Raw genomic sequence first — 22,513 nt, forward strand, 5'->3', positions numbered from 1 at the left:
GCTTTAAGGCATCAATGACACTCCATACATATGGTGGCCCGCATCTTGCTCCACCCCTCTCAAATGGCAGTGGGATGAAGGTCGAGGACACAGAATGACACAGTTTTACATTTATTTGTCTTTTTCCCCCTGCATTTAAACTTTATTTTCAAATTGTTTTTAAATGCTTACTCATTCCTGTATCCAACTCTGGCTTTTATAGGCTCTGTTTGCAGGCACAACATAATGTTTCTGTGGATTTCTCCACATGGTAGATGCTCAGATGAGTGTTGCCCTCCATGCTAGCTGCTGTATGACTCCTTAGACCTCTACAGACTGGTATTCACATGTGTGTTGTTTGGAGATACCTCTCTCTCTCTCTGAGGTTAAGTCCTATTGCTACCTTTTGAAACGCTGGGTCCTTTCTGTTCTCCCTGTGCATGCTTTGGGTTACATCAGAAGTGAAGACTCTAAGTTTGACTTTGTTGTTGACAAGTTTGTGTTAGCCCCCAGGGCCTCGTTCTTCATATAGGCCTACATGCATAACCGAGTTATCCAGAACGGAATGTGTTTTTTCTTGTTCTTAAAGCTGGTGAACAACCTGCACCTGTTGTCTTGTGTAAGCCAAGAACGGCTGTGTGAGCAATTTATTTTATTTTTTGATATAGTATAAAATAAAATAGATATATAGATATAGATCTATAAATAGATATATATATAGCCTTGTTTTTCCCGTTACCTCAAGAAGATTTGTTTTTTAAATATATATATAGCCTTGATTTTCCCGTTACCTCGAGAAGACAAAATGTTGCGTCCTCTTATTACTTCTATTACATTTTAAAATAAAATGTTATTAAATAATAAATTTTAGTTGAGGACTCAACTCGATTGTATTTTGTATGAACCCTTTGTGAACTTATTTTGAAAACTGGACACGTAAATGGTGAATGGACTTGTACTTGTACAGCGCGGTAGTACATTCCTGTAGTGCATTCTTTAAATAAACCAGGTCTCTGTGAATATGTGGGCTAAACAGTGCCTGTTGAATACCTCCCATCACAGAGTTCTCCTGAAGTCTTATTTCACCTCATTTTCCTCAGCCAGCCAGGAGCATGCTGGGTAGTGGAGAAGCCTCAGGTCTAAGCTGGGTTAGTTTATTGCCCTTCTCATCTCTCCTCCCTGGGGCAGTTCAGTGGTGTTTGGTTCAGCAGGTCTGGCTGGTTGGTCTGTGTTTAGTGTATTCAGTCCATGCCATAAGTGCTCCAGTAACAAACATAAAAATAAAAGCAAAAAATGTAACGAAATACATGTGCTGCCGTTGCCATAGCAAGTCCCACCAATCGGTATACACCACCAACAACCGGACCTCAATGCTGCAGCTTCCAGGCATTGAGCTTTTCTTCATGTTTATTACAAATGGCATATGACAGAATATATTCATCAAGATTGGGAAAGGAAGCGTGGGGATTAAAGTACATCAGGGCATCAGGCAGCCAGACCTGCTGGACCAAACACCACCAAACTGGCCCTGCACCACCAAAGCACCACCAAACTGGCCCAGGGAGGAGAGGGACAGGCTAGCCCAGCTAGGATCTGAGGCTTCTCCACTACCCAGAATGCTCCTGGCTGTCTGATGCCCTGCTTACAGGAAAATAGGATGGTAGGATGGATGAAAGCAGCGGGTGGATGGTGACTGTGGAGCCCACATCTTCACAGAGACCTGGTTCCATCCTGGTCCAGGATCAAGCAGCACTTGGCTGGGGGACAGCAGCACAGAGATCAGGACTCTGGGGGACGAGAGGAGGTGGACTGTGTTTACATCATGATGCTGCTGCTCCAATGTATGGAAAGTTGATGGACAATGTTTTCGTGATGCTGAGTTTTTTTAATGTGAAGATGTCGGACATAATATCTGAGCAGTGTTGCATAAAGACAATAAAAGCTATTTTTCCATATCAAGACCACAATCTGAGCAGTGCCTGCTGCCAGTAAAGTGTATACAGTTTAACCAGAACTAGAGGACATTATTTGATGTCTGAACACTGAAAAGTAGGGATCCTCTTGCTCTGTTATATTTCAACATAAAGAGCTTACAAATCTAGAAACCTAGTTTTTATTTGGATACTTTGGTTCAAGCCCTTTGGAACAGCAAATAGGCACCATCCATCTCACACATTTGATTCATTAATAAACAAAGTCAAATATATATATATATTCATCAATAAAACTAACACAGCAACTGGGAATTATGTGAACAAAATGATCATGACTCGTGTACATTTCACATGTTACATTTTATTTTACACAGAATTTAGGGCGAGGAACCGGGAGCAGTGGAAACAGAACGAAGTGGACAAACAGGTGCGTCGCACAGACAGCACTCAAGGACCCCCTAAACAGGACAAGGAACGACAAGAGGATAACGTCTAAATGTGTTCATCTATTAATAGGAATAGACATCTTCACAATGGATGGCAAAATACCAATCACGCTATGTGGCATCAGATCATTCATAATTATATATATATATATATATATATATATATATATATATATATATATATATATATATATGCACAACATAATGACATACTGTGCGTTGATTACAGTATCGTCTGAACCAACAGAACGCTCACGTACCAGCGTGGGGCTTATTCCAGGCCATTCCTCACTTTGTACTCGTGGTCATCTGCACTGTGCTGCTTGAAGAGCTGCGGGTGGAAGACGGAGATGGTGGTATTAGAACGTTCTTCATATTCAACTACATATTCAACTACTACTAATCTATCGAACTTTTTAAACTAGAAAATACGAAAAAACAATCTGCAGGCCTTCTCTTTAAAACTAAATGAATCAAATCAAGGACAACTACTTTTGCGATGAGAATATCACACCAAATGACATTTAAAAAAATGTATCTGGCCTTTTAGCACGACTTGGGATTACAGGGGCAATTGTTTGGACGTTAAAAATGAAGAAAGCTGTTTTTGTTTGTCCCGATTTAGCGCACTTTACAGAAAATCACACATCAAAAATGTGAAATGTGTTTTTTGTTTAAATAAAACATTGCTGCCTTCTCCTGGGAAAATTAATAGACACTTTGAGGGACAGTAAATGCTAAATAGTTCAACCGATACAACCTGCTGCATGACAAATAAAATAGTATTTCATATTGCCGAAAGACATGTAGGCCTATACCTGTGTGGATAGCTTTGCCAATGACATAAATGAGTGACAGACATCAACCCAATGGGCCAGGGGACTCAAGAACCCCCTGTGTCAGTTAAACAGGACGCGGGAAGGGTCAGTTCTGTATAGAAGACATGAGGTCATTTACCAGGCCCCAAAGGAGAGCGGACGTTCCAAAGGCCAGGCTCACTCTAAACCAGTTGGGGTTAACCGTGTCAGTCTTGGAGCTGTGGAAACCTGCAAAATAATAATAATAATAATAACACAATATCAAAACACAAACCCCACTGTTTAAAAACAACATGTTCTTGACTTTGGCAGTCAGCATTAAGGGTAGAATCAATATCCTGATTAGAGGACTGGACCCTTGCAACCCCAAGACGGAATCCCTCGGCAGCTTGTATTTGGATCTAGTTTGACAAGAAGCAGGGCAGAAATAAATAACGCCTGGAGTGAATTCATCTTCATACAGAGCGAAAGGTATACAATGGGTACAAATGGGATTGTAACCCTTCCTGTTACGTACGAACATGGTGATAAGAATGGTGGGTAAATCATCTGGAATCACTACCGTGAGGTTAAAAACACACCGGCACATAAAGCACATCTTCATGGGGGAGCAACTACATGCTACATGAAGCTAAGCTAAGGTCAGGCTTCAAAACAAATAACATCGCGTGAACAGCGAGGCAATAAAACAGCAACGTGTCTTCATGAAACAAATACATGTCCATGAACTCATTCCGATTATGTCACAAACGTACCTCTCCTGAAGAAAGCAGCTCGAGGGAGTAACCGGTTGAAAGTCATGTTAGCTTCAGAGCAGCTCCCTTCATCCGATCTGCGATCCTGATGAACTCCGCACTCGATTAGAAGGTCTGGGAGACTTGAGTAGATGATCGCCGATAAGTCGCTAGAACACAAACAAAACGAACAAACTAATAGCGTGTGTAACTCTGCAAATATCTGGATTTTTATGATTTTGAAGCGATTGATGTTGATGTTACCCAGTTTAGGAATGTGGTTTGCAACTTTCGATACATGTGCACAGGACTCGGTACTATAAACATTCTCCATCTACCACAACAGAGGCTGTGTTTAGTTATATTACCGGTTGCGTGTCATTAAATGTACAGTTAAACACACCACGGTGTCGCAAACGCACGCACGCACGCACGCAGAGCCCTGTTTGTCGGTGTTCAACGCGCAGACTCAGAGCAGCCTGGCCCGGAGGGGTCGGCCATTTTGCTCGGAAGGGGGGCCTCGGCTTCAACACGTGAGACGTTGGAGACTGAGGAGGCTGAAAACAGTCCTAGAATACCTGACTCCAAAGAGGACATTATTCATGTGTGAACCGACAGAGGCGTAGGAAGCCAGCACAATGCCCACTGTCGCTCTGCCGCCGAAGGAGAATGCTCTCTTCAAGAGAATATTGGTAGGCTAAACGCCTGGGACCGCGTTAGCTCGCCGGCTAATGCTAGTTTGCAAGTAGCCGTCAGTTGTAGCAGTCAGAGCAAGTAGCTAGGAATGAACCCACACACATTTCAGTCCGCCCAAACGCACCGTAAGGACAACGTCTCTGTTGTGACAGTGCAACTAAGGAAACGGCAACTAGTTGGCCAGCAACCAGCCGTGGTGTCGTAGCCATGCAGCTGGCCTTAAAACATAGGCAAAGTATAACAGAAACAAAGCTGCTCGGCACGTGACAGCCACGCGCAGCTTAGCTTTAGGTGGACAGTTGAGGATTTCTTTTCTTTTTCGTCTGCACCGTCCATAACGTTGTACCTCAAATTGGGGTTCATTCAATGATGCAAGAATCGCGCTGACTGGACTGTTTCTGCTGTGTTTTTTTTTTACTGGAAAACACTGTTTTGCATTCAGCACTTACAATACTGTCACATTCTTAATTTCTTGCACTTCATCCCGACTCTTCGAGGCTCAGAGCCGCAGAGCGTTGTGGGTCGTGTTGTCCCTTTGGACGCCTGGTGTGTAAAGTCTGCTGTGTTGTCTGTTCCAGAGATGCTACGAGCACAAGCAGTACAGAAACGGTCTGAAGTTCTGCAAGCACATCCTGGGCAACCCCAAGTTTGCTGAACATGGAGGTAAGGCACGAGCCATTGAAACAATAAGTGTCATTAGGGAAAAGTGTGGGTCAAAGGTAGAGCTCTAATCTGAATATTGTCAGTTCGATTCCCGGCTCCTTCAGGCTGCATGTCAGGTGGCAGCAGGTATGGCAGCCTCTGCCGTCAGTGTGTGAGGTGTGTGTGTGTGTGTGATAATGTTGACATATCAAAAATGATTATGTCCAATCGTGGGGATTTATCTTAGTTTGTACGCTCTGATTTGAATGTCTTCCAGGTCGAAAGTTTTTTCAAACAATCTATTTACTTGTTTTGTCAAAATGGAATGTTTTGATGAGAAAAAAATAAAATCTATATTAGATGAATAAATAGATTACTGTGAAAGTGCCCTTTGTGGTCAGAAGAAGCAATATGAACACAAGTCCATTAAACGTTGACCAATAATTTGGAGCAATAAAGAAGAAAACTCACACAGCGGTCTTTTTAGAGTGTTGCGATTATAGATTATTTCTAAGCAGACACAAGCACATATTGATGTTTATATGACATAACAAACTGACATCCCCTAAATGAGAAATTTGACCAAGATGTGTGCTGAGTGGAACATTTTTTGTCAGTAATCCCCTGACTGTTTCTAAATGTTTCTCCAGTGTTGTTACTGATCAGCTGATGTATGCAGACTGATGAGCTGTGATTGGCCTCTCTAGTTGTAATGTTGTTTTGTGATTGTTAACAGGTGTACCTTTTCTAAGTGGTTGTATAAGAAAATACAATAGCACCTCATACTTTATTACTCATGCCTTTTCCATTTAGCTGGCAAGCTCATTTTTAAAAATACTGTAAAGTAAACTATGACGTTAATAACTCTGTATATACACCTCTGTGTCATCAGTCACTGGCTGTGTCCCCGTTTACATATTTGTATGCCCATTTTCATACCTGCATGGAAACTCAACTGCAAAAAAATTAGAATTTGTACGCTCACTTGAGGTGTTTTATTTTTTTTATCCCATCTGCTTGAATAATGGATGGATTAAATGAATTATGGAAACGCTGAATAAATTCTCTTAACGACTTATCTGCTTATTCTGTGATGCACGAATACTCGTCTTCACATGAAACATGGCTGACAGGAGAGAAGAATTGAACTCGCCAAAAGAAAGAAATTCCTGAAGGAAAATAAGTTTGTCCCTAAAGTCACTTTTTTTTAATAATTCACTTTTTAAAAATGTAACAGAAGTACGGCTCCATGTCCCCCTTAACAAGTCATGCCCTGTATCTCTCACTCCTCCCCTCTCCTGCTTTGTGCTCCAGAGACGCTGTCCATGAAGGGTTTAACCCTCAACTGCCTGGGCAAGAAGGAGGATGCCTATGAGCTGGTCAGACGAGGCCTTCGCAACGACCTCAAGAGCCACGTCTGTATCCTTCCATCCGCCGCCGCAAGACGTGTGTGGTGTGTGGTGTGTGGTGTGTGGGTGTGTGTGTGTGTTTGTGTGTTTCTATTTCCTGAACTCGCTCATCTTTCAGGCTGGCATGTGTACGGCCTGCTGCAGCGCTCTGACAAAAAGTACGACGAGGCCATCAAATGTTACCGCAACGCTCTGAAGTGGGACAAGGACAACCTGCAGATCCTGAGAGACCTCTCCCTGCTGCAGATTCAGATGAGAGACCTGGAGGGATACAGGGTGAGTGTCACACGGGGGGGAGGTTGCGGGCGAGAGACCATGCAGGGTCAGACCGTCACCCATGGGACCGGGGAGGAGGGTTGACGGAGAGCTTCGACAGCCAATGTTGCGCATGATTCTAACACGTACATTTCCTTGCCTTCCGTTTGATGTGCTCTGCCAGGAGACCCGGTACCAGCTGCTGCAGCTCCGCCCAGCCCAGCGGGCCTCGTGGATCGGATATGCCGTCGCGTATCACCTGCTGGAGGACTTCGAGATGGCCGCCAAGATCGTCGAGGAGTTCCGCAAAACGCAACAGGTAAGGCCACCGCTCAACAGACGTCTGCACAGATAGCCGACACTCTCCAAGGCAAACACAAGACTCCCCCTCACAAGACTACGTTAACATTCCGCAATGATGAAGCCAACGGGGGCTGAGGAGCGTTGCAGGGGAGAGACATGACGCAAAGATGATGTGTTTGACTCAGAAATCATACTCCCTTCACTCGAATCTAGCCACACAGCAAAACACATATACGGTATGTAAATATGGCAAAATAGGTGATGCTGGCTGAGGTGGAAAAAGGGAGTGTATCGATTTTAAAAGTGACAAAGTTCAATGGAAACAAAATATCGAAAATAATTGACGACGTCCATGAAATTGCAGACTTTAAGGTTCAACCTGTGCTCTTTTAATGATGTCAACATCTTCTTCCTCTTGTGCTTTTCTGACTGGAGAGTCGGTGCCACCTCCTATTATTTCACTAAACCAAACTCCACCACATTCTGGTCCTGGATGGAGGCGAGCGTTCATTCGCATTTTCCTTTTGCTGCTTTTCCTCTAAATTTGCTTGAATTTTGCTTGATACAGAAGGAACACTGTCACTGCTCTTACTTTCTACGGCTAATGCAGTGCCATTACTTCCCCCGGTCTAGGTCGACCCGCCACAGTTTTGACTCAAAGTCTGTTCAGCATGTGTGGCTGGTGCACAGGAAATATTGCAGCATCAGTTCTTTCTAATACTGTGCAGTCCTTGAGTTAAATAAATAACTATAAATGAATAAGTAGCTGCTATAGTTTGTGCTCTTAAGCTGCTAGTGCCAAAGGAAAATGAGCTCACTACACAAGCTCACAATGTTCTTCTCTACTATTTGATGACTTTATCAACACCTACTGGATCGGCGGGACTTGTTTGAGCCTTTGCAATCGTTTAGACGTTTTCATGTGGACAGATATTTTGTAAGTCAAAGGTAATTTGATCTTTTTTAAACAGAGGGGGGAAATATCCACTTTCAGACAAGGCCCGAGTCCTGGTGTCTATATTCTCAAGTGTAGAAATGATCCTCTCTAGTGCCCACAAAGAATATCCAACAATGGAACACGAAGTGTGTGTGTGTGTGTCTCCAGACGTCTCCAGACAAGGTGGACTACGAGTACAGTGAACTGCTGCTGTATCAGAACCAGGTTCTGAGGGAGGCCGGCCTAAACAAGGAGGCCCTGGAGCACCTCAACAGCTACGAGAAACAGATCTGTGACAAACTGGCCGTAGAGGAAACGAGAGGTGGGTTGATGCCGGCGCCGTTCATGCAGAAGGAACTTGAAAAGGTTCTGTCGGTTCAACAGAGTGGAAGTTGACTAAGGAGCACTCTTTGTGTTCCAGTACTGCTTCATATTTAAGACTGAATAACTTGCAAAATATAACCACTGTTAACCACTTTGTTAATGTTGAAAGTACCAAACTCACAGAAAGCCTTTGTTTGTTTGTGTGTAGGAGAGCTGCTGCTGAAGCTGGAGAGGCCCGATGAGGCTTATGGAGTCTACAGGAGTCTCCAGGAGAGGAATCCTGAGAACTGGGCCTACTATCAGGGCCTGGAAAAGGCCTTAAAGCCAGGTAAACACTATCCTCAGGCCCACACCCATGCGGACCACTCGCTATGGTGGAGTAATTCGTATAATATCGTAGCTATTCATTAGGGCTGTACCGGAACCAAGGTTCAGAAAGAAGCCTGCATCTATACTTAAAAGACTCTAGCTCCACGTAGCACCACTGAGCTAGCCAAGGAGGATGCCATCACTGTTTACATCTCACGCTGCCACATCACGTAGAACACACGCTTCCTTCTGCGCCGTGATGCGGTTGGCTGATGTAGTTCGGTAGAGAGAAAGTAGTTCCTGCATGAAACTGCCTCCAACCGGGGCGGTGAATTATCTTGTAACTTGGTCATGATTTCTGGTAAGAGACGATGCTGAGTTTCATTATGCTGTCGAGGGGAAGACATGTAGGCAGCTCACACCAAAACAATCTAGATCGATAACTAATAGCGGAGCAACGGATCCTAAAACTCACGGATCGGACCAGCACAAAATAAAAAGGAGCAAATAGAACTTTTAAATCCCATATCCGGTTCTTTTGCTGCCGATACTTATTGATGTTCCATATTAACAGACACGGATGCTTTTCTTGTTTGATTATATCAGCTCGTCTTTCTTCATAAAAACACAAATTAAATTAGGAAATAAAATATTTTATTTTTATGGATCAAAACAAATCTTGTCATTAGTAGTTTTAATGATTTATTACAATCTGCTTAAAGTAAACAGCTCATGATATATCTCTAATATCTATTCATAATTTGGTAAAAACATCTCTTCAAACTAGTGGATTTATTCTAGTTTCTCACCACCACTACATTTTACTAGATTACAAGTAAATACATCATGAGAACATTATAATTGACCTTCAGCCAGTACTCATTTTCACTGAGCAGAGCCTGAACGCATCATAATGGAACCTCCGTTGGATCTGTTAGCGGTGCTGCTAACACTACTAGCGCTCTTCCTGTTGGTTTAAACACTGATTGGTTGTTTACACTGTCACATGATCAGAGACTAGAAAAACATAAATGAAGTCCTGATCACATGTTCTACTGACTATTGGAGGAGAACCATCATCAGTAAAACTGTATTTACACTCTGATGGTTAATGTTCAACTGTGTCATTAATGCTGGGGGGTACTATGGATCCACAGTGGTCCACTCTGCTAAAAAGTTGTGACAAAAACAACAATGTCAGACAAGATTGCTGTCTTTCTAAGTAACTGATTGTGTGTTTCTGGGTTATTACTTGAGCCCAATACACTAACTAAACATCCAACACTAGTTAAACATCAATACAAAACAAAAGTAGTGATATGACTTATCAGGTGTCCGTTGATGTAATTCAGCTGAAAAGACTTTGGCTCTAATCGATTTCATCTTTTTTTTCATAAACCATAAGGGGAAACAGAAACGCCTAAAAGAAAGAGTAAGGGCTCAGTAAAAAAGTTCCATCAGACTTATCCACATTGTTTCTCCACAGACTATGGTTCCGTTGTTCTTCAGTAAACATGCCTTTACTAGGTGGCCAAAGGGTCCAAGTGGGCGATGGTATGTTCAGTTGATTAGTATTTCTCCTTAAAGTGTGTGTGTGTGTGTGTGTGTGTGTGTGTGTGTGTGTGTGTGTTTCCAGAAAGTGTAGAGGCTCGTCAAAAGATTTATGAGGACTCTTGGGTGAAGTTTCCTAAAGGCCTTGTTCTCCGAAGACTGCCTCTTAATTTCCTCACAGGTAAACACAGTGCAGCCTGCAGCACCACCATGCAATCCGTCTTTTTGGTTTTGTTTTCCTAATGTGACATTTAAGTATACTGTTTCTCATGCCATCACTGCCCTGTACTATACATGTGCTGGACTACTTTACAGGGCTGGAAGTAACATACATTAATGCAATTGATACTATTCTGGTTTAAGGACCATTTCTTAAACATTTGGGTTTGGTGACTAAACCTAAACAAGGAGTTTTTGTTCCAAAAAAAACCAAAATCCAGCGATGTGTTTGAGCGTGTATCATGGTAGGCATGTCTTGTAGTACTGTGCACCCACAGATAGACCGACTTGCCATTGTATGAATATAGTGCTTTTGGGGAAACTGTCTCCAGCTGATGAAAGCCCAAAATGAGAAGCTTTCTTTATGAGAGCAACAAGGTCATTGTGACGAGATGTTACTCTAGTTCTTGCCTTCATTTCACAATGTATAGGATCAACCGATAAATTGTTGTCATCTTTCTCAATACAAATCTCACTTTACTGTACTGTGTGTTGTGCTGGGCAGGGGAGAAGTTTGGTGAATGTCTGGACAGCTACCTTAGGATGAACTTCAGTAAAGGCTGCCCACCCGTCTTCACCACCCTCAAATCCCTCTACACCGACAAAGACAAGGTCAGGACATTTAAAATAATATGAGTTTGTATCTGTTCTTGACATTCCTAGTCTGAAATTAAGCAACAATGGAACTTGTTTTCTTCTCATGCAGGTTGCAATCATTGAAGAACTAGTAGTTGGATATGAAACCTGTTTAAAAACCTGTCGAATGTTTAGTGAAAATGGTGAGTGTTGCCGTGTCTTGCATTTATTTATTTTTCTTTGTCACTGGCCTAACTGTACTATCATGGGAATTGCTGAATTGCACAATGTGACTTTTGTGAAATGTGTGTGCAGATGATGGGAAGGAGGAGCCCCCCACCACCCTGTTGTGGGTCCAGTATTTCCTAGCACAGCACTTTGACTTCATAGACCAGCCCGGCCTCGCTCTGGAGTACATCAACACCGCCATAGACAGCACGCCCACGCTCATCGAGCTCTTCCTCATCAAGGCCAAGATCTACAAGGTGGAGTAGAAGCGCTACACATTCCTACGAGGTTATAGAACCTGAATGATGTCATTTGCTTTGCATCGTGAGGATTTACACTTTTCCCCCGCGTTGTTTCCCCGCAGCACACGGGCAACATAAAGGAAGCAGCTCGGTGGATGGATGAAGCTCAGGCCCTGGACACCGCTGACCGCTTCATCAACTCCAAGTGTGCCAAGTACATGCTGAAGGCCGGCCTCATCAAGGAGGCAGAGGAGATGTGCTCCAAGTTCACACGGGTAAGAGAGAGGGTGCAGAGTCAAAAGACAAAGTGGCTCACGTTTTGATCTGCTCAGTAGATCTTGTGTCCATCCATCAGACCGATGAGTAGCTTTGGTGCGGTGTCATAATAAAAAGAGCGTTCTGGTTTGATGGTTAGAAATACGTGCCGATACTGAGTCAGATAGCTGGATCTGGTATTGTTGACAATGGGATAAATGTATTAAATGTGGTATGTACTATGTGTATATAGTACATATTTTATATATTCTTGAATAACATTTTTGTGACTGAAACTGGTCTTCTTCAGGTTGAAACAAGCAATTTGTTTCAACCAATTGGTTGTATTCATTTCTCTGGTTTTCTAATGGCTGGAACAATCATATCCATCCATAAGGTTCTTAAGCAATGGAAACATGGCCCACTGCTCCAGTAAATAGGTCGGCCTCAGATACGACTTGGCAACCGGAGATATTTCCAGTTCGCTAATTCAACCCTTTGGTTCAGTTACAAGGCAGAAAGCTAACTGTCTGTCCAACAGTAAATATGATTTGACAGTATTTTTAACAAGAAGACTGTCCAGCAATGTCATTGTCCCCATATCAATCTCTATATTTTCACAAAATGTTGATTAGCATAACACCAAAGTCAAGCTAATGCTGTGCTAGCCAGATCAACAGTCGATAATATTGTTTTCGGTTGTCAATGGGTAAATATAACTTGTTAAGCAAGAAGACTAGTTATCTATCCAGCCACATCATTGTTCCCAAATCAATATCAATATTTTCACAAACAAAAGAGAGCAAGTTCAATTGTTAATGGGATGTGAAGCTTATTGCATTTGTGTCCCTGAGTTCAGAGATGTCAGTGTAGCTCCACCCCCTGGTGTTCAGAGGACGAGGCACTGGAGGACTCATCTATTGTTGGAAAAACAACATGCTCAAATTGAGTTTTTCTATTTAGTGTAGCCGGTGCTTTTTGTTTACAAAGGTGCTCATTATCAGGAATCAGGACACCTGCAGCCAATAAGAATTGGGCATTTACAAAGCCCACGGTATTGGCTGTGACGATGGAAGTGTGTGTGTGTGTGTGTGTGTGTGTGTGTTTTTAGGAGGGGGCGTCTGCCGTGGAGAACCTGAATGAGATGCAGTGCATGTGGTTCCAGACCGAGTGTGCCTTGGCCTACAAGGACATGAACAAGTTTGGAGAGGCCCTGAAGAAGTGCCACGAGATTGAGAGGGTAAGCTTCCACAGCCGTGATCGCCGCCATAAGCCCCTCCCTCCTTCACTACATCTAGGACCGGGTAATATTGGCCCCAGTAACACTGGTCATTTCTAGATGTGCACCGATGTATCAATCTGGATATTTAATGATCAACAATCCAGAACCGATGATGCAATGTGAAAACATTGATACAAATCATCATCTCTAAGAAGCCCCTTTTATTTTGAAATTCCCATGGCACGTCTGTGTCACTTTGTATTGTTGCCCATGTCTTCCATTTGTATGTTTCTTAAAACATCTATAGTTGTTTCTCTCATAGTGAGATGCAGCATTATTATTGTTAATCCAGTTTAAATTGTTCCAAACGCAACATTGTTCTTTTAATGCTGCAACACTCTGCTAGTTGAGTTATATCAGGATTTCTAGGGCCCTGTGGATTCCACTGTAAACACTAAATGGTGTGGAATTTGCCAACATGTCGAGGCAATGTTATGAAAATCAGGGTTTTCCCGACCATTGTCAGTTGTATGGGCTTTCTTTGTTTTAAAAGAAATGGTGCAATTCTCTTGTTAAATTTGATTCATCTGCCACACGATGAGCGAGCCACTTCTTCTAATGACGAGCACTCACCTCCAGTCCAGAAAGTGTATGTAAAGGGATTGTGTCACATTTGTGTCACACATCATAGATTTTAATTTGTTCCCCACTGCCATCACTCCTATCATGAGTGTGACGTTCATTCTTGTACAACCAGCAGGTTTAAACACACACATTCCCTCTTCTACCATTAGCATTTTGTGGAGATCACGGATGACCAATTTGACTTCCACACCTACTGCATGAGGAAGATGACGTTGCGCTCCTATGTGGACCTGCTGAAGCTGGAGGACGTGCTGCGGCAACACCCGTTCTACTACAAAGCCGCTCGGACCGCCATCCAGATCTACCTGGCCCTGCACGACAAACCTCTGACCGACGACAACGAGGAGAGCCAGGCCGACAACGGTCAGTGTACCTTATGTTTCCCCGGCCTGAGCCCGGCCCAGTTGGCGTAAGCGTCCGTGAACGCTCACTCATCGAGATGTTGAGCGCAAACCGGACCGTTCCGTAAATCTCCTCTTTTCAAATGTTCCGATCCGTTATTGACCAGCGGATTAACGCCTGTGACGTTAATAACCGTTTCCCAGTTCCACTCCTCCCAACTGCACACATTAGGTAGTATGTTGATAAACGTAGTGAAGGTAACTTCCTTGATGTATTTATGCTCATTACAAATAGTGAAAAACAAACAAAAGTCATATGCCCCTCTCCTGTTTTGCTCTCTGTAGAGAATCTGACCGACAAGGAGCTGAAGAAGTTGCGCAACAAACAGCGGAGAGCCCAGAAGAAGGCCCAGCTAGAGGAGGAGAAGAAGAACACGGAGAAGGAGAAGCAGCTGAAGAACCAGAAGAAGAAGAAGGAGGACGACGACGAGGAGATCGGAGGGCCCAAAGAGGAGCTCATACCAGACAAACTGGCCAAGGTGGGCACACACACACACACACACACACACACACACACACACACACACACACACACACACAGCACAACAATAGACAAACAGAGTATAGAGTTGACTCCTGTACCCCAAGAAGCACGGGTCACTGCTTCATTGGAGTAGGTAGTATTCTACATGCATTTGATTGCAATAGTGCATCTTTGGCATCAATAACCAACCAATTATGGAGGTGATGGCAATTGCCACATATTTGTGCCTCTCTAAATCTATGAACGTGTTAGCCGGCTACATCTCTAGTCAGACGTCCTCCTTCATTTGGGGGATAGACCGGTTTAACGCTGGGAAGAAATAATCCTCGTGAAGCGGTCAAAGAAACGGACGGGGAGCTGCGGTGTCGGTGAGCGATGGCAAATCTGACTGCCGGTCTAGTTGAATCACTTATGTGTATTCTGGCTGATGGTAAAGGCTGGACGACTAGCATGAATGTGAATCACTGAGGCAAACAGGAGGCATTGTAGCACACGGCCCTATGTTTACCTAACTCTCACAGGCCGTATTATTAAGCTTGGACAGGGTTTTTCTCCCGTTGAAATGTAGCTGAAAGGAATGTTTTTCCCAGTGTGTGTGTGTGTGACGCATGTGTTAAGTATTCAGTTTAGTGCACATGCGTGAGTTCAGTCTGGTTCTAGAGGAACGTATGTAACGTAACCGTTATTGTAGGATTGAAGTAAAGCTTTAAACTTCTACCGTTGTCATTGGAATTTATTCACTTTACATGGTAGCAGAGGATGGCGGCTGGAAATTATAAAACTCCGCCGAAGTCTTACGAGAGCTGGCAAAATGAGGTTGAAGTTTGGAGGCTGGTGAGGGACCTGTGGAAGAAGAAGCAGGCCTTGGCGGTTGCTTTATCGCTGACGGGAAGAGCGAGGGATAGTGCGCTAGAAATCGCCGCAGCGGATTTAAACGTCGATGGAGGAATGCTTATACTTCTTACGAAATTGGACTCTGTTTTTTTTTTTTTTTAAAGAGGAAAAAGATCGCCAGTACGAGGCGTACACGGAGTTTGACCGGATCGTAAGACATAATGGCGTCTCTATGGTCGACTACATTATCGAGTTTGAGCGCCGGTTCAACCGACTATGTAAGTTCAAGATGGAGCTTCCTGACGCTGTGTTAGCTTTCAAGCTACTAGACACTGCAGGACTTAATGTTAAAGACAAACTATTGGCACTTACCGCTTGCCCAGAGCTTTCGTTTGTTAAGTCAGACTTGAAGAGAATCTTTGGTGATAATTCTCCACAAGAGGGAGCTAATGACCTCCGTGTGGGTGTTGGCGAAAATGTGTGATTTTTCAGCTAATGTGGACAGAACCACTCTTTGTATATAATGACCATAATCACACTGAACATCCATTTGGAGTGCTTACAATTCCCTTCAGCAGATGCTTAAGTGGCAGAGATGGTAATAGTTTCCAAACGTTGGTAGTTTGAGATGTTTTATGCAGGGTTTAGCCAAATAAAATATCTGGACAAAGCCCCATCACACTGATTCTGACGTGCTAATGATTAGTCCACATACTTCTTTATAACTTAGGCTGCCACAGCTGAGAAGTATAGGACCAAGCCGAACACACACGGTTTACTGGCAAGCGTGAAAGTAATGTCAGGTCAAGATGTGCAGTACATGAGTGGACTAACGCAATGTGAGTTAAAGAAAATGGGGGACACACAGAGTGTAAGAGCATTTAAGTTTGGTGATGGGAGAGGTGTTCATTCTACAAAGAAAGTAAAAATCCCAGCCATGATGGGACAGACTAGATGTCAAACTGAAACAGAAGTAGTTCCGGTAGATCTCCCATTGCTTTTAAAACTTCACTGAAAAGAGCAGGCGCCGTTTTAGACATTGAAAATGACAAAGTCACAATGTTTAAACAACCAGTGAAACTTGAACTAACATCTTCAGGACACTGTTGTGTGAACATTAGAGATGAGAGTAACCCAGAAGAAAATGACCTCCAGAATGAGCATGAAATTCTCACCGTAACAGAAAACATGACAACAAAAGAAAAACAGAAAGTTCTGTTCAAACTACACAAGCAATTTGGACATGCCTCTGTTGACAGACTGAAGAAACTACTAGCCTGCTCAGGTGATGCTGAATGCACCACAATCCTTAAGGACATTGTAAAAAACTGTGAGACATGCATTAGATAGAGCAAGCCAAAGCCAGCGGTGGGTTTGCTTATGGCCTCAACCTACAATGTAGCTGTGGATTTGCATGAGCTAGAGCCGGGAGTGTGCCATCTGCATGCAATTGACCACTTCACTAGCAGATGGCATTGACAGTGCAATCTTTTTGGCTAAACTCTACTCCGAACTGACCACAGGTGATTGCACACGGAACAATTTGCCCATTGTCTGTGTAACGGACAATTACTCTCTTCTTGATGCGGTGAAGTCCACCAAAAGCGTGACTGAAAAGAGACTCCGCCTCGAAATCAGCAGCATCAAGGAGCTCGTCCACTCTGGGACCATCCAGCAGAGCATGTGCTCAGCCTCCAAGGAACAGCTCGCTGACTGCTTGACTAAGAAGGGGACAATCTGCACCCGTTCGGCTGAGGGCTCTCGGCAAAGGTGTCTGGCAACTCAAAGGCTAAATGACCTAATCACAAAAAGCCTATCTTCAAACTCTATTCATTAAAGTTGCTAGTTGAAACCTTTGTTTATCTGTTTACGGTTTTAGAAAAAACTAATGTTTCGGTTTTTTTGGACTGTTTTTCTTTAAAGAGAAAGGGGAGTTTGTTAAGTATTCAGTTTAGTGCACATGCAAGAGTTCAGTCTGGTTCTAGAGGAACGTATGTAACGTAACCGTTGTTGTTGTTGGCTTGAAGTAAAGTTTTTAACATCTACTATTGTCACTGGAATGTATTCACTTAACAGCATGTACCGTGTTTGAACTTATTTCCACCAGGCACAGAATCCTCTGGAGGAGGCGGTGAAGTTCCTGATCCCTCTGAAGAACCTTGTGCGTAACGAGATCGAGACTCACCTCCTGGCCTTCGAGATCTACTTCAGGAAAGGTCTGACGGGTCTCTCATTGAATTACAATCCTGTCTCATATTCCAGATCATTTAGAATCTCGAGTGTAACCGCATCATTACTTATTGAACTAACATTCAGTTTTTGTGTTTCTTTTATTTGCTCAGAGAAGTACCTGTTGATGCTCCAGTCGATAAAGCGGGCGCTGACCATAGAGCCCTCCAACCCATGGCTGCACCAGTGTCTGGTGCGCTTCTTCAAAGGAGGTAGAGATGCTCAGATACTGGGCTTCAGTGTCGGGCCATTCATAATCCACACCGAGCTGATGTTTCATAGCATATTACTGGGAGGGTGGGGGGCTACAAAGTGAATGAATGGTCAGACACATTGTGTGATCAAAGTGTAGAAGCGTGAAGGTCAAGTAGACTGCAACCACAAATTGTCTGTGATTTACTACTGTGGGCGGAGCTAAGATTATATGGGGTCCTTTATTGTGTGTGTGTGTGTGTGTGTGTGTGTGTGTGTGTGTGTGCGCTCATAGTGCGTGAGAATGCAGACCTGGCAGAGGCAGTGAGGGAGGTGCTGAAGCAGGAGATCTCCAGGCTGTTTGGGGAGAGCAACCCTCAGAGCTTCAACAAGAACTACCTGAGTCAACACTCCAGCTCCATCCCACACCGACTGGCCGGTAAAACACACACACACACACACACACACACACACACACACAGTGAGTTGGTTTCTTGCTGTGTTACTCAGATGTTCTGAGTTCTCACATTTCTGCCTAAGGTTTGAGCAGCTCCCACCTGAACTGCTCCATTGTGGAAACCTGATTAAACCACTAAGAGTGGACTGCACATGTCTGTATTTTATGTCTGGGGAAAAAAGTAATGGGTATTCAATATAAGAGTTTCCAGGCCTGGAAAAGTTTTGGAAAAATCCATGAACCCAAATATCTTAGTAAAAGTACTGGCAATAATGTGGTCTTAAAATATGTCCGGTCAGCTTGATGATTGTTCATCACAGGGTGATTCTCACATGACAGGAAAGTGCCCTTCAGAGGGGAATCCTGTTCTCTCTCAGGCTGCCTCCCTCGGGACCTTTACAATGTTGTTGTTGTTGTGGAATTTATTTCTATGTCCAAAACAACTAGAGCAGCAGTAATGTTAGCACTTCATATAGTCATTAATATCTCACTGGAAACGCATCTAACATGTCTATAACAGGAATAACATCCTCCTTCCTCCTGTACTCCTCTCTCTTGTCTTTCTCCTGTCCTCTGACCTTCAGTCTTCTGACCTCCTGTCCTCGGTTCTGCACCCTGCGTCCTCCTGTCTCCCAGCGGTCCCCAACCTTTTGTGAGCCACGGACCGGTTTCGTGTCCGACAATATTTTCACGGACCGGCCTTCACAGTGTGGGCGATAAATATGACGTAATAAAATGATACGACCGGCATAAAGTCCATAAAAATACAACTCGCCGGATGCAAAGACGGATGTATCAAAATAAAACATTTTTACGACCCGGGTCGGTTGGGGACCGCTGTTCTATCCTACACCCTCTGTCCTCTGTCCTCTATCCTACGCTCTCTGTCCTCTATCCTACGCCCTATGTCTTTTATCCTACGCCCTATGTCTTTTATCCTACGCCCTCTGTCCTCTATCCTACGCCCTCTATCCTCTATCCTACGCCCTCTATCCTATGCCCTCTGTCCTCTATCCTACGCCTTCTGTCCTCTATCCTACACCCTCTGTCCTCTGTCCTCTATCCTACGCCCTCTGTCCTCTATCCTACGCCCTCTATCCTACACCCTCTGTCCTCTATCCTACGCCCTCTGTCCTCTATCCTACACCCTCTGTCCTCTGTCCTCTATCCTACACCCTCTGTCCTCTATCCTACGCCCTCTATCCTACGCCCTCTATCCTCTATCCTACGCCCTCTGTCCTCTATCCTACGCCCTCTATCCTACGCCCTCTGTCCTCTATCCTACGCCTTCTGTCCTCTGTCCTCTATCCTACGCCCTCTGTCCTCTATCCTACGCCCTCTGTCCTCTATCCTACGCCCTCTGTCCTCTATCCTACGCCTTCTGTCCTCTGTCCTCTATCCTACGCCCTCGGTCCTCTATCCTACGCCCTCTATCCTCTATCCTACGCCCTCTGTCCTCTATCCTACGCCCTCTGTCCTCTATCCTACGCCTTCTGTCCTCTGTCCTCTATCCTATGCCCTCGGTCCTCTATCCTACGCCCTCTGTCCTCTATCCTACGCCCTCTCTCCTACGCCCTCTACCCTACCCTCTCTGTCCTCTATCCTACGCCCTCTTTCCTCTATCCTACGCCTTCTGTCCTACGCCCTCTACCCTACCCTCTCTGTCCTCTATCCTACGCCCTCTGTCCTCTATCCTACGCCCTCTAAGCATCTGTATTTCATTCATAAGATAATTACATATGATTCAGTCTTGATTCAGTAAGACATTAGGTCGGGACCCAGAGCGTATTATTAAGGTGGGCATCTTTTGAGGGGGGTCAGTGGGCCCCAGCATGTGTTGGTAGGTGTAGTATATTGCGGTTAGTGTCTCCAGAGGGATCCCCCCAAGTCACCCGAGTGGTTGTTCGGGTCTGAAGACTCCAAGTTTGGAAATGAAATGCATGTGAAGTGAGTTTCCAGACCTCAGTAACCCAGTCGGGCTCCAGGCTACCAGCCAATGTTGTGCCTGAGCCAGCATTGCATTGTGGGTGATGTAGGCGCCAGCTTTTTGACAAGGAAGGAGGTGTGTATTAAAAAAAGACCATATCTTTTGGTTAAGCTTCATCAATACTTTTATTTTTAAAGAACAACACATTGCATTGCTGCATACTCTTTGTCAACATTGAAGTATTGATTGGTTATGTTGCAGGTGGACCTAGTATGACCTTGTGACCCTGATGTAAAGGTGCTTGTGAGACCAGCATGTAAGCTTTGCAGGGCTGCTGTTCTGAAGGGTGTCTCTTTCTTCCCCAGCTGCTAAGATGATGGTCTACCTGGAGCCGCTCTCTGATAAGATGGCCTGTGAGATAGCGACGGCCCTGGATGAGTCTCTGTCCAGAAGAAGCATCCAGGTATGTTAGGTTCACTTCAGTTACATCAGGATGTGAAAAGGTCAATGATAACGTTCCTATGATGTGTAGTAATTTAGTAAAATGTAGTGTTGGTAAGAAACTAGAATAAATCCAGATGTGTTCACATGAATATAAATTCGATATTAGAGATGGACTATGATCTGTTTGATTATAACGCATCATTAAAACATTAATGACAAGATTTGTTTTATTCCATAACAATACAATCTTTTATTATCTTTTATTTTTATTGGCAAAATTATTTTTCTTTATTTGCTCCTTTTTTCTTTATTGCTGATCCCATCTGTGAGTTTTATAATTTGAAAACCTCCAGACTGACTCCGCCTCTTTGTGTGCTGCAGATCTGTACTCTGGTGCTAGAGGCTCTGCGTGACGGACAGCTGGGCGAGAGCCAGCAGAAGGCTGCTGAGGCTTACCGGATCGCCTGCCATAAGATCTACCCCTACAGCCTGGCCTTCATGCCTCCCGGTTACCAGGACAACAACGCCACAATCAGTGCCAACGGAGACCTGTCGGCAGGAGAGCACGACGACGTGGCCAACGAGATGTGAGCTCGGACGAGGAGGAGGCCTCAGTCTGCCAACACACCCTTTTCCTCGGCTCTGCCCCCCCAACCCCCCACCCCCCGGTCCCTGTGCTACGGCTGCTATGAGTCGGCCCCGCATTGCACTGATCTGATGGACTGAGCGCCACAGGAAGGGAGCTGGCACATGGAGGAAGGTGACGCCCATAGAACTTTTTTAAATTCTTTAAAAAAACGGCCCTGTGCACAGTTCTGTAACTGAGGGAAGAAAACCCAGATAAATACGCTACGGAGAGGATTCTGGGAAATGTGGACATGGATGGCTCCTCTAAACACAGTCTAGGTTTTCTATGACTCCCGTGTTTTCATGCCATGTCCTTCTTGTAGGTGCATCTGCTTCTCACGTTTTTAAAAGTAATTTATATATTACAAACTGACAAATGGATTAATAAAACAATGTTTCCAAAATCAAAAGGTCCCGTTGTGTTCAGAATGTGATCTGCTATTTGCCACGCTTCCACGTTATTATTTAAGTTACGAACAGTCATTTTACTCGAAAGGAGAACTAGGTTTGAACCCTGACCTCACCACTAGAGGGCAATGCCGAGCCGGAACCATCAAGACAAACCACCCTGCTGTCTGCTCCTCTTTCTGTCAAGCGCTCCCTGTCTCACATGGCTAAGAATGCCTGAGTTCCTGCCTTTTAAATTTCTATTCTTTATGGTATTTGTGTCATTTGTATGATGGATTTCTTGAAAGAGACGGAGTTCTATCCGGTAATAAAAGCACTGCGTCGTCCAAGACAACAGCACAGTAAGCAGCGCACAAAGCTCCTACGGTCCATGAACCACTCAGACGGTCGGCCTCTTGAAACCGCACCATGCTCCATCCAAACCCCTCTGTCTCCACCGAGGATCATATTTACTCATATATATTTATTTATTATCATAATTATAAATGTGTCGACTGTAGGAGAGACACTTTCTCCTCATATTCTTTGTTCATTTGTAAAGTCAAAATACTTTTTTTTTTAAAGAAAAGTTATAAAAAGTCCTGTGAAATGGATGTACTCAAGTACAGGACACGTAGCTGCAATGTGTACTACAATACTTGATAATATGTCTCTTACCACAAGGTGGCAGGCCAGCCTTGGATATGAGGGGAGATGATGATGATGATGATTATGATATCTCACACTAAGAATCCCAGGAACTCTGAGCTCCTAATTGAGGAGCACTGACATACACAGAAAAAGAGG

At 44.1% G+C, this 22,513-nt stretch overlaps 1 protein-coding gene across 1 annotated transcript; it reads left to right on the forward strand.

Annotated features, from left to right (window-relative positions):
• The first annotated feature begins 4,376 nt into the window (after positions 1-4,376).
• LOC117737287 (N-alpha-acetyltransferase 15, NatA auxiliary subunit-like) lies at positions 4,377-21,722 on the forward strand. Its single transcript, XM_034543105.1, has 20 exons — positions 4,377-4,603; positions 5,186-5,270; positions 6,564-6,668; positions 6,777-6,934; positions 7,098-7,232; positions 8,322-8,475; positions 8,686-8,805; positions 10,423-10,518; positions 11,062-11,168; positions 11,263-11,335; positions 11,448-11,617; positions 11,725-11,877; positions 12,969-13,097; positions 13,874-14,087; positions 14,411-14,604; positions 17,551-17,659; positions 17,786-17,884; positions 18,160-18,303; positions 20,614-20,711; positions 21,074-21,722. The coding sequence occupies exons 1-20, from the start codon at positions 4,550-4,552 to the stop codon at positions 21,281-21,283; spliced, it is 2,607 nt and encodes an 868-aa protein (XP_034398996.1). The 5' UTR covers positions 4,377-4,549; the 3' UTR covers positions 21,284-21,722.
• Positions 21,723-22,513: the final 791 nt, after the last annotated feature.

This window comes from Cyclopterus lumpus, chromosome 10, assembly GCF_009769545.1.
Source record: "Cyclopterus lumpus isolate fCycLum1 chromosome 10, fCycLum1.pri, whole genome shotgun sequence".
NCBI classification, from domain to species: domain Eukaryota; kingdom Metazoa; phylum Chordata; class Actinopteri; order Perciformes; family Cyclopteridae; genus Cyclopterus; species Cyclopterus lumpus.

Bases quoted from the DNA above. Each gene is read 5' to 3' on its own strand.
- LOC117737287 (XM_034543105.1), top strand. From the start codon at position 4,550: ATGCCCACTGTCGCTCTGCCGCCGAAGGAGAATGCTCTCTTCAAGAGA. The intron at 14,088-14,410 runs GTCAGTGTACCT...TGCTCTCTGTAG, and splicing joins GGAGAGCCAGGCCGACAACG to AGAATCTGACCGACAAGGAG. The intron at 20,712-21,073 runs GTATGTTAGGTT...TGTGTGCTGCAG, and splicing joins TGTCCAGAAGAAGCATCCAG to ATCTGTACTCTGGTGCTAGA.